The sequence below is a fragment of the Condylura cristata genome, unplaced genomic scaffold (genome assembly GCF_000260355.1).
Source record: "Condylura cristata isolate star-nosed mole 26May11 unplaced genomic scaffold, ConCri1.0 scaffold00014, whole genome shotgun sequence".
Classification (NCBI taxonomy): domain Eukaryota; kingdom Metazoa; phylum Chordata; class Mammalia; order Eulipotyphla; family Talpidae; genus Condylura; species Condylura cristata.
In genome coordinates, this window is record NW_004567115.1 from 50677824 (window position 1) to 50689950 (window position 12127).

Consider the following 12127-nt stretch of genomic DNA (forward strand, 5'->3'; position numbering starts at 1 on the left):
GAATGAAAGTCCCGAACCTGAACCTGACTGCGATGTCGCAGCTGTGAAAACTGCTCAGAAGCTGTGGGCAGACCGAGTTTCCCTGGCTGGCAGCAACGTCTTCACCATAGGAGTGCAGGACTTCGTGCCATTTGGTGGGTCGCTGGAATCCGTTGTGGCATTTCACAGAAATTGTAGTTTCTGCAAAATGCAGATGCACAACAAGAAATAGACTAGTCAGAGAACTGTCAAAAGCACTGTCAGAGCTGCAGTTTCTCCCTTAACTTTCGAAGATCCCAATTTCTTAAAATGTCTTAAAATGTACTCTATTCACGTGCAGTTAAGTTACTTGAAAATAGTCACTTGAAAGTTCATGCGTTAACGGTGTTTTGAAATAAGTCAGAAACAGCGCAGTCTGTTTTCCTTCTTTGAAGTTCTGAGTGAGTCGCGTTTCAGGAGCTCCGCTGGAGGCGAGCGGCTCTGGGGCTACATTCATGTCTGCTGAGGCGCTTTGTGTGCAACGTCACGGACTCAGCCCCGCGCAGCTGCCTCCTTTCTGAGGAGCTGGAGTGGTCAGAAATAGTGGTGGGTCTGGAGTGTCCCCTGGGGTGTGACTCGATGTTCCTGTTTCATTTCTAGTCCAATGCAAGGCCAAGTTCCATGCGCCGAGCTTCCACGTTGACGTTCCTGTACAGTTTGACATCTATCTGAGGGCTGATTGTCCGCATCCCATCAGGTTTTCGAAACTCTGCGTCAGCTTTAATAACCAGGTAACGGCGCACGTTTTCAGGTCCGCGACAGGTATTCCCTCGTGGCTGCCACTGCATTCAGCAAGCCAGCTAGGTGAACATGAGGCCTGTGTAGTTTCATAAACATAAATGGCCCTCGGTACGGTGCATTTCAGAATAAATCCATTTCCAGCCGTCTTTTACCAGCACTTCACTTTTTCTACTTTTTCTACTTTATGTTGTGTTTTTACTCCACGCTTATGAAAGCTCAGAACTCTGTCTTTGGTAATATGTAACTTGAACATTACAAATGAATATGCTCTGATGCTCACAAGTTTTTGTTTTTGTTTTTATTCTGTTTCATCGCTGATCGTAGTGTGTAATTATGAGATAAATGTTTGCTATCAAGCAGTTTGAATGGAAAAGATGGGTATAGGCTAAAAGTGTTCTTCCTCCATTTCCATCCCCCAGACACCATCACGACTAACTCAGAACAGTCTAGATGTTTTGGAATCAGACCACATTTCCTACGTTCTAACACTTTCGAAATGTGGTAACAGAATAGCCAAGTACTTCATTATATTTTAACTCTTTTAAGTTGCGAGCTCACTTAACGATAGCCATCACCTGGTCACCTGGGAAGTATCCTGAGGCTTTAACCAGGCAGCTGTGTTGAGAGCTACAGCATTTTAGTTTCAGAGCCCGAGGAAAGTTAGCACATGTCAACGCCTGTGGGACCCGACCCGAGCTGACTCACAGATCGCGCGGGGGGAGGAAGCCTGAAGGTGGTGCAGGCTGCACATCGAGCTCCAGTGGACAGGCAAAGGGCAGGGAGGGCGTTTCAAGAAAGAAGATGAAGTGAAGCTGGGGTCAGAGGGTGAGAGAAGGAGAGCATGTTGGGCAGTGAGACAGCGCTGAATGGGAGCAGGAAGGTTCTGTTTCTGGGCCCGTGGAGGGGGCGGCCTCCCTGGGGCAGTGGCGCTGTGTGGGGTGGGGGACGCACGGGCCTTGGCGGGTCAGCAGACGGCTAGTCAAGAGGCGTCTTTTCAGAGTCCCTCACTTACTGTGCTCTTCCTTCCTATTCCTTTCTTCTTTCCTTTTTTCTTCTGTCGCTCGGCTGGATGGTAGTAGCATTACCCTTAATAGTTTTTGGCCCAAAAGAACCAAGAATTATCCCTGTAGTTGAAATGGCTAGATGACTGTGTTTTATTTGAATTCAACTATTACCCAAGGACTCCTTCTAAGAGTATTTTAAAGCAAGAATAAGAAATTTGTGTTTAGGAAACTTTTTCCAGTAGCAAAATAGAAGGAAAGAAATGACAGCAACTGTCGGGGAAGCCCCGTCTATGAACGCGTATGAGGCCTTGGAGAGGCGTGCTAGCGGGGGGCAAGAGATGAAGGCTCAGGAGACTTAAAGTACATCAGTTGGGTGAGCACTTAGGAGTGTTGAGAGCGTCAAGAAAGGGGAGAGGGAAGTGAAGGGCAGTTTCTCCCCCCAAGCCAACAGGTTTTTTACCTTTTGGGGGATACAGCTGACACGCAATGTCGTGTAAGCTTAAGGTAGAGGGGTGACTGGGTACGCACGCAGGCTGTGGAGCGGCTGTCAGGCTGGTTCGCACCCGCCACCTTGACGATCGCCGCCTTTTGGCGCCTGTGCTGAGAGGACTCGGGATCTGCTCCCAGCAGCTGTCAGGCACGTGATGGCTGACTGTCGCGAGGTGCGTCACCCTGCTGCACGTCAGGGCCCTGGCGCTTGTCTCGGCTGGAAGTTTCTGCCTTTCCTCCAGCACCGCCCCGTGTCCCTGTCCCCACCGCACACGCCAGTCCCCGGGAGTTCCGCTCTTTCAGGCTCACAAGTGAGATGGTGCCGGGTCGGCAAGGAGTTTGTGCTGCGCCTGGCCCGGACCGGCCCTAGGCTCGTGCACCTGCCTGCTGGCTCCTCTGTATCCTCCCAGACGCCTCTGCGGAGGTGACCGGAGGCCTGGCCAGGTGCTCCCGTCTGCGGGCTGCCTTGTCCAGCTCTCTGCTGGTCCAGCAGATTACTTGCTTTCTATACTGGGATGTCACCCCGCGAGGACAGGTAGCTTTTCCCCACCGTGAGACAGTGCATTGCTGGAATTACAGGGTCGCTTCCCTCTATATTCTGCTCTTCTATTTCTTTCCCTTTTTTAGAGCAGCAGACTCCTTTTGTGAGTAAAAGCTGAAAAGGAGTGTTAGAATAGAATAGGAAGTGGTTTCAAAGTTAGACACTATTGTGACTATATGCTATTTGCAATTACTGAGCATGTGCTAGAAATGGACATGGGAGTGGAAGCCTAAAGCTTCAACTCTGTCAGAGTTTTCTCTGAAGATAGCTTGGCTGCTGGGGGCGGGTGGCCCTCGGGAAGTGCTCGACGTTCACTGAATGTGTGGAGACAGTGACGGCGGAGCTGTGCGTGTCAGCATCGCCTCTGCATTCACCTCGCAGGAGGTGCTCTCCGGGAAGGTGAAGTTATTTTCTCTGGGACTTGCTGAGTTTGAGGCTCGTGGACTCACCCACCAGCAGCTGTGATATGAGGTTTTAGTTACAGAAACAGGACAGAACCAGGTGCTCTTACGTGGAGCTAGTAGTTAGCATAGAGGCACAGACATGGACAAACTCTCGAAGTAAATATGAAGAGAAAACAATAGAAGGGTTGAAAGGAAGGACCGGCCTTGTGGAAAATCTGAACTTAGGGACGAGAAGAGAGAAAAGCAGAAGGCAGCCAAGGAGGATGAGCAAGAGGAGCTGTGAGCGCTGAGGAGCAGAGTGGGAGGCTGACGGGCGATGCCCGCAGTGGGCAGTGTGACCGCGATCTGCCTGCCGCTAGTGACTAGTCTTTACTGTGGCAGCAGCGAGTGACCGGGAGCCTCGGTGGCTCCTAAGTCTCACTCTTCAGCTCGCTTCCCTTCCAGAGGAACTAACCGTTCAGGCTCCAGGTCGTCTGATGTTAGCAAAACACGGCGCTTGGTGTTTATAAGCTGTGACCTGGCTATCTCTTTCAGGAATACAACCAGTTCTGTGTCATCGAGGAAGCATCCAAAGCAAGTGAAGTTCTCGAAAATCTGACTCAGGGAAGGATGTGCTTAGTTCCCGGTAAAACAAGGAAGTATTTATTTAAGTTTGTGGCAAAAACAGAAGATGTGGGGAAGAAAATTGAGGTTAGTTACGAAGTTCTTAATTGAAACATTATTTTTAAATGTTTTCAATGATAAAATGTGTGTACATCAGAAATTCTCAATTAATATAGAAATTGTTAGGGAAAAATGAAAATCTTGCGCTTGGACTCCCCAAGGGAAATTTGGTGATGGCTTGGTAGTCTTCCTCTCGTTGAGAATATACTGCATTTAATATGCTGTGGTTGGTTTTTTTACTTAATCGTGTAAAATGACGCATCAGACATCATTTTCTGTACTTCATAAGACCAACTTCACTTTTAATGGCTAATAACCAGGGAAGAACTTTTAAACAAAAGATGTATATTTATGTATAATCTAGCAATTCTATTTTAAATGATAGAGCATAATATCATTGTGTTTAAGCATCAGTTGCATATTTTTAAAGGGAAAAGTAGATAGAAGATTCATTTAATAGAGGTAATTAAAAAAGCCCTTCAGAATTACGTCATGAAAGGAATCAATAGGTTCATTGAACAGCAACGCTGCAGCCAAAGAACGTGGGTTTACCCCCAGCTCCTAGCTAGCTTGTGACCTAGGGAAGTTACTGGACCTCCTTTGTCTCAGTTTACTCATCTGATAATACTAGTACCAACGTCTGAGTGTTTCATGAGGATAAAATCAGCTATGCAAATTGCTTGAAATCGTGCCCAGTAAGTACTCATTAGGTACTGGTTTTCCACGGCTTGAGGGGAATGGTTAACTAATCTAAACTCGGGGCCATGTCCAATGTACGTAAGACTCTACAAGGGTTTCCAGAACAGGTTCTGGGACTGGTTGATTTTATAATTGAGCAGTGTTCAGAGTTTTTGCTTACTCCTTTAAAAAATATTTTTGGAATTTTGATTAAATCCCTAATTGCATGTTTTTTTACTATGCACCTAAGGAACCCTACCAGACAGAAACCATATTATTTTGAGTGGATGGCTAGTGGGGTTCGTTAAAGGAACATTATTCGCTTAGCAAGGAGTTCCGTTGCCAGTCTGTAGATGTGGACAGGGAGAATATGTGTGGAATCAGAACTTGGGCGATGCTGTGTCTGTGGTTATCGGGACACTCCTCCTCTTCACACAGCAGCCGCTAGTGCAGCACCTCTCGGGCCTGGCCTGCGCTGGGTGCCGAAAGCATTGCCGTGCTGGAAGGCAGGCCTCTGTCTCGAAGGTGAGGGCGAAGTCCAGTGGCCAGGAGAGGACTGACAGCAGGCTCTGACCACCTTGCCCCCGGGCCTTTGGGTCACCCACGGCGAGCGGTCTGCCACGTGGGTCATTGTCAGGGGCGGTGAGGAACACAGGGACGGCATTTCTGACCCGCTGCCTCCTTTTAGATAACATCAGTGGATCTGGTTCTGGGCAACGAGACGGGAAGGTGCGTGATTTTAAATTGGCAGGGAGGAGGAGGTGATGCAGCTTCCTCCCAAGAAGCCCTGCAAGCCTCTCGCTCATTCAAAAGGCGGCCCAGGCTCCCCGACAACGAGGTTCACTGGGACAGCATTGTCATCCAGGCCAGCACCATGTGAGTTGCCTGCGCCCGGCCGCCCGGCCGGCCTCTGCTTCCCCGCACATAGGCTTTGTTTGGTTAGGGCTGAGTCAGGAACTTCACTGAGTTTTTTTCCCCACAGGATCATCTCCAGAGTTCCAAACATTTCTGTCCTCCTGCGCCATGAGCCCCCCGCCCTGACCAATGAAATGTACTGTCTGGTGGTGACCGTTCAGTCACACGAGAAGGCCACGATCAGAGATGTGAAACTCACAGCAGGCCTAAAGCCAGGTGAGCGGTCTCCTTAAACTGAGTGGCCGGTCCAGCGTGAAGTCGGTGTCAGCGGTTGTTTGCCCGGTTGAGGGAGGTCTGGCTGCCGCCCATCATTGACGTGCCTCCGTGGACTCTTTCAGGGCAGGATGCCAACCTAACTCAGAAAACTCACGTGACCCTCCACGGGGCAGAGCTGTGCGACGAGTCCTACCCCGCCTTGCTCACCGACATTCCTGTGGGGGACCTGCGCCCCGGGGAGCAGGTCCGTCGGCCGGCAGTGTTTGGGGAGACCACGACGAGGCGGTCATTCTGAGTTTTAGCTTCAGAGCGTTTTCCCAGCCTGTTCTGGGACTGAAAAAGTGATTGGCTAGTGAACTTGTTTTTTTAATTTTATTTATTTACACATACAAGAGCTGGGGTATAGACCAGATGGGGGGAGGGGCGGCGAGAGGAGCCACCAGACAGTGGGGAGCAGGACAGGCAGATGGACGAAGTGCACTGCCGAGGGGAGCCGCGGGCGGGCCGGGGGAGATCTCCACACCCTGGGGCCACTCCCTGGCTGGGGCAGCTTCACAGTGCGGTGCCGTAACTCCTTGCGTCCCCAGGGAGGCCCAGAACAGGAACATCAGATAACACATTTTCCATATTAAATATGTAAAGTGACTTAGACAGGTCATAGAATGTGTTTCAGAACATGTGACCCAATCCCGAGAATTCATTACTGACAAAATAATGGTTGCTTATAACTCAGTGAAGAAACCTTTCAGCCAACTTTTATTTCCAAACCAGAGAATTCCTGGGAAGTTGATAGTGATGGTAGAAAAACAAAGACGGGGTAGTAATGATTCCATTCTTGGGCTGTGGCGGGGACACCTGGAAAAGGTGACCCAGGGCTAAGCCAGTGGGGGCAGTCAGCTCAGAAAGAGGGGTGCGTTATCTTGGAGTATATATTGGGGCAACTTCTGTGATGGTAATTCGATGAAAATGTTTTAATTTTGTGACAGCTGGAAAAGATGTTATATGTTCGCTGTGGAACAGTGGGTTCAAGAATGTTTCTCGTGTATGTTTCCTACCTGATCAACACAACTGTTGAAGAGAAAGAAATTCTTTGCCAGTGTCACAAGGTACTGTTTCCACAGCTGCTTCTCAGCGCCTCGGGGCAGCGTCCTGCTTTGACCATTTTACCTGCCGACAGGCGGCTTATAGTCTATGACAGATTTTAGATATTTCCTGGTTTTTTGTTTTTTTTTTTAAATCATTTACAGTTATCATAGGTGCTACAGCATTAATTGCTAAGGAGTCAGAAAGTGGCCTCCCTGGCTTTCCTGTGGGGAGCCGTCATGCGAAGGGCCTGCGTGCTCGCCACGAAACCACACTCAGGTGTAATTAGTCCTTTGGCGTATGTGCAGAAGGTTTTGGAGAAACCTTCTGGAGAAAGGGAGAAAGGGAGGTTTCTATGTGAAAAGATCCTTGTGTAAACCGTTTGTGGTAAGTGCACGTGGGAAGCCTGAGAATAGGCAGGCGCCTGACATGGTCCCGCCACCCTGCCCTTCGCCTGGATGGTGTGCTGCCTGGCCCGGCAGCTTCAAGTGGAGGTGCCAGGTTTCTGTGTCGCTTTTCCCAGATCGCACGTACTGCTGTGACCTCTTGTCTCACACCTCCTCAGCCTGGCAGGTGTCTCGCCACTGTGCAGGAGTCAGGTCCCTGCCCAGCAGGGCAGAGGCCTCCCCACGGGGATGCGCTCTGGCCCCTCACACGGCCCGCCGTGGCTGTTTCACAAGTCCCTGGGCGGGAAGGCCATTCACAGACAGGAGTGCTTCTCGGGAGCAATATGCTGGACCTCCGCTTCCTCTTCTGTTGCTGGTGACAGTCGTGCTGCCCGGGACCCGGCCTCAGAGAGGAGCTCTGCGGGAGGGCCGTGCGGCTGTGGGAAGCCACGGAGTCTGGCGCCTCTGGAGAGACACCCAGGCCCTCCCTGGGGGCAATACCAGCATATTTTGTAGGGGCTCTGATTTTAAAATCTGACTGTTCACATTTCAAAAAGCCATTGCGTGTGCCCTTCAAATTTTCTTGCAGGATGAAACGGTAACGATAGAAACGGTCTTTCCATTTGACGTGGCAGTTAAGTTTGTTTCTACGAAGGTACGTTCCCGGGGCGACTGCAGGTCACTGGGTTCTAGAAGCTGACAGAAAACGCAGGTTCGCCACCTGTCCTGACGGCCCTCTCCTCGCCTTGGCAGTTCGAGCACCTGGAGCGAGCCTTCGTCGACATCCCCTTCCTGCTGATGACGGACCTCGTGAGCTCCTCGCCGTGGGCCCTCACGGTGGTCTCCAGTGCGCTGCGGCTCGCTCCCTCCGTGGCCGCGGCGGACCAGCTGGAGTCCCAGCTGGACAGAGGTGAGCGCGGCCCGGCCTGCGCCTCAGTGGGAGACGGCTGTGCGCACGCGGTGTCCACAGGGGTGTAGCTGGCCGTGGAGAGCCTGCGCACGCGAGGGGGTGTGGGACAGTCTCACGGAAGCGCGTCTCGCTGTGCTCACAAAGGCAGAATCCAGACAGCTGGCGCCGGTTACGGGGGCTTGTGTCTCCGTACTTTGAAAGATCTCGCTGCCGTGGTCTTCCAGAAGTTATTCTTTAAAGAATGCACTTGAAAATTATGTTTATTCATGTTTAGAGTCTTTTATAGGTTTCTTTTTCTTAATAGTTCATAATTGATGTTTCCAGTTGTTTACACTTTGAAATGGGAAAAGATGTTTCCTAAAGGAACTTTGAAAATATAAAAAAGGAGTTGTTTTCTAAATCACCCACTTAAACAGTATATAAAAGAGATTCAAGCCCAAGAAGCTACCTTTTGGTTCAGTACTTTTGGGGCCTGTTTCTTGAGCTATTGAGGGACAAAAAATTACTTTGTTATGTTAAGGAAGTTTGTGTTCGGTTTATCACAAGGCTCCATAACGTAAGGAAGAAAATCATGATGGATCCTTCAAGCCAAGAACAAGGTTTTTTTAAAAGATTTATTTATTGGCCCTCCCTGGTGGCGCAGCGGGTTAAAGCACAGCACTGAGAAGCTAAAGCCACTTCTGCATGAGTTCGATTCCCGCCTGCCTGGAGGTGACCACAGGGCGCGGCAGACCTCTCCTGACCCGCCCGCTGCTCCCCTCAGCAGTGGACTTCGTCGATCTGCCTGTTCTGCTCCCCGCTCTGTCTCTGGTGAAACCCCTCACCGCCCCTGAGCCTCTGGCCTGTACCCCAGTTCTGTATGCACAAATAAATCTTTAAAAAAAAAAAAGATTTATTTATGCACACGGAACTAGGGTACAGGCCAGAGGTGCAGGGGTGGTTAGAGGCTTCACCAGAGACAGAGTGGGGAGCAGAACAGGCTGACTGATGAAGTACACTGCTGAGGGAGCAGCGGGCGGGTCAGGAGAGGTCTGCTGCGCCCTGTGGGTCACTCCCTGGCTGGGGATCGAACTCTTGCTGCAGTGACTGCCGTAGCTTCATGGTGCTGCGCTTTAACCTGTTGCGCCATCAGGGAGGGCCCTGCATGGGTGTGTTTTTTACTTACTGGGCTACAGTGTAATTTCTTAGTCCTTAAATGATAAACAGTTAAGATTGCCCAGTGTTTTCCCTTTGCTTTGTACCTGCCCACAGCCAGTCCGTTCCTCTGCCCCTCCCTGCCTTGGGTGGAAACCGCAGATAATGAGCTACTGCTCGGGGACTTTGTTGTTACTAGAAAGCTTCACTGACACTTGTGCTAGGATTGGCATGAGCCAGGCATCGTGGCCACTTGCACTCAAAGGAGTGACATCCTGCTCTGTGCAGGGGTGACAGGCGAGGCGGCCTGGGTCAGGTGAGCGTTAACTTGTCATCAGGAAGTTCACGCTGGCTGACCAGAGGAGAGCGGCCTCGCCAGGAAGGAAGCAGCCACAGGCTGCACGAGGCGTCTGTGCTGTGTTTCCACCTGGCGGGGTGGGTGTCAGTAATCAGTGCTTGCTCAGGGAAAGCCAGAGTTTCCCAGAACAGCTTTCTGAAACCTTGAAGAGTGAGTCCATTTTTTCCTTTGCCCTAACCTGAGATGTTTCCTTCAAAGACATGAACTAATTTAGAGAAAGCAAAATAACTGCCAAAGGGCAGGGTCCTGACCCCAGATGCCTCCCTCCCCTGGACACCCACAGAAACCTCACACAGCCCATGCGTCTCCGGTTTTAGTTAGAATGGAGTGTTGCTAGATCGGGCTGGCGCAGACCTGGCCGTGCGTTGCCACCCTGAGCTGTGTCTGCCTTACAGTCGTCCTGCAGACCGGGGAGAGCGCCAGCGAATGCTTCTGTCTGCGGTGCCCGTCCGCCGGGAACGTGGAGGGCGGAGTCGCCACCGGCCATTACGTGGTCTCCTGGAAGAGGTAACTAGCCGCGCGGCCTCCCTCTTACCGCGCTTCTCGTGCCCGCTGTCCGCGGAGCAGCGTGGACGCTGTGGGCTGCCACTGGCCGCTTGTCAGCGGCACAGATGCAAATGGTCACAGCGGTGACCTGCAGATGGGTGAAAGGTGAGCCAAAGTACTCGTGCTTCTGGAAGAATCTTCCCCGGGGCAGTCACTGGGGCCGTGTACGCAGAATCTAAGGGATCAACTTTATTAGAGCTAAGGGTTTGCGCGAGGTGGTGGACAGTGTCAGCACCCGAAAGTCAGCTTGGATTTCCGTCTGTCGCGATGCGCCTCTAGGCAAAACGCCTTTAAAACGAGTTCACGACAAAAGCGAACCGTGCGGGTATGTGTCCGTAGACGGTGTGCGTCGCTTTTAGGGAGAAAACTATAAAACTTAGAAACAGCGAAGGAAGGCCAAAAGGGGAAAGAAACAGAGTGGTCTGGCTAGGGTTTGGATCATATTTGATACTGTAAGTTGTTCTACAGCTTTAGGGCCATCTCCTTCACAACCGCGATTTGGTTTGGTTTGGTTTGGATTTTACGGAACTTGACACTCTGGATTCTAAAATTTGTGTGGAAAGGCGTTAAGTCAGAATAGTCAGAATGTTCCAGAAGAGCAAATGTGCTTGCCCTTTAAAACTCCGAGGCTAATTACAGAGCTGTAGTCGTTGCGCCCAGGGTGCTGGTGCGGGCCTATGGGGTCGCGCCAGTAAAACGGGCGTCTGGCAGTCGGCCTCCAGAGCCTGTCACTCGGAGCTGACCCTTCCAGAAGCGGCTCTGGATGCGGCCGGAGACTCCGCACCGCTGGCCCCACCCCCGTGGTAAAACATTGCGTCGCTCCTGTACGCCGTGTCACAAAATTAATTCCAGGCATAATGAAGTTCTACTTGTAAAAAACAAAATTACTGCTTCTAGTAGGAAAACAAGAGAATCAGTTATGCCTTTGGAGGAGGGAAGAATTTCTTTAAAGACGCAAACATGTAAGTCACCAAAATGGATGAACTTGTTTTCTTAAAATTAAGTTTCTCTCTTCATTAAAAATACTGTAAAGAACGTGGAAAGATAATACCCGCCGGGAAGGCTGTTTGCATGTAAACGTTTGGATTATAACGCGAGAGAGCGTCTGAGGCCGTGAAACAACAGGGCGGGCGCCCTGGGGCAGGAACGCGCGGGGCAGGCCGAGGCCGCCGGGCAGCGGCGCCCAGGGCCCGTGTTGGACTCGGGCACGTCCCGTCTGGAAGGCAGAGAGGCTTCCCAGAGGAGGCGGCCAGCGGCCCAGGTCGGGGTTTGTGTGGGAACAGCCCGCCGGCCGGGGCGCCCCACAGCCCCCGCGGGCCCGAGCGGCCTCTGTTGCTGTGTTTGCTCGTTGGGAACCTGCAGAGCAGAAACGGGGTTCTAAAGGCTGCTGCCCCCAGAACGCCTGTAGCCAGGCGTCAGGAGAGGGACGCGGCGTGGACTCTGAAGCGGCCGCTGGGTGGGATGGGGCCGTGCTCGATGCCTTCGCTCACGCGCGCCTCTCCGCCCCTCCGCGCAGGGCCTCGGCCGCGGACGCCGTCCCGGTCATCAGCACCGTCATCACCCTGCCGCACGTGATGGTCGAGAGCATCCCCCTCCACGTGAACGCAGGTACCACCCCCGGCGCCACGTGGCGAGAGTCTCATCGGAGCATTTTAGCCCGGGAGATCTTAGTTTGTAACGTTTTACTACGCGAAGCGCCCACCATTTTCACAGAAGTAGATACGCCCGTCTTGCTGCTTCTGGACGTCGGCGGAGCCCGCCCGCCCGCTGTTTGGGAGCGAACCCCGCACGCGCGTCCGCGACTGCACAATGCCCCTCTCGTGTGGGCTTAGTCACTACACGCGACCACGGTGTTATTGCCGTGACTTCAAGGATTAGCACTGATTTCTGAGAAGTATCATTTGCTTATTGGAAATATGCAAAAGAAAAACGGGAGTCTAACAGCTCCTCACAGAACTGCTCGAAATTTGTTTGACAGTTTTTCGGGGTTCGTCTCAAGGCCTCTGTCTTGGTGCTGATGGGTGTTTCCTGGTTTTCAGTT

At 51.7% G+C, this 12127-nt stretch overlaps 1 protein-coding gene across 2 annotated transcripts in view; it reads left to right on the top strand.

Annotated features, from left to right (window-relative positions):
* Positions 1-12127, top strand: part of TRAPPC11 (trafficking protein particle complex 11) — a 35008-nt gene that overhangs the window by 18725 nt on the left and 4156 nt on the right. For both annotated transcript variants that reach the window (XM_012724880.1, XM_004682418.2), the window contains exons 17-27: positions 2-134; positions 619-749; positions 3732-3887; positions 5227-5414; positions 5521-5669; positions 5792-5913; positions 6656-6775; positions 7728-7793; positions 7892-8048; positions 9936-10047; positions 11603-11694. In XM_012724880.1, coding sequence (XP_012580334.1) covers positions 2-134; positions 619-749; positions 3732-3887; positions 5227-5414; positions 5521-5669; positions 5792-5913; positions 6656-6775; positions 7728-7793; positions 7892-8048; positions 9936-10047; positions 11603-11694 — 1426 coding nt within the window. The remainder of the gene's footprint in view (position 1; positions 135-618; positions 750-3731; positions 3888-5226; positions 5415-5520; positions 5670-5791; positions 5914-6655; positions 6776-7727; positions 7794-7891; positions 8049-9935; positions 10048-11602; positions 11695-12127) is intronic.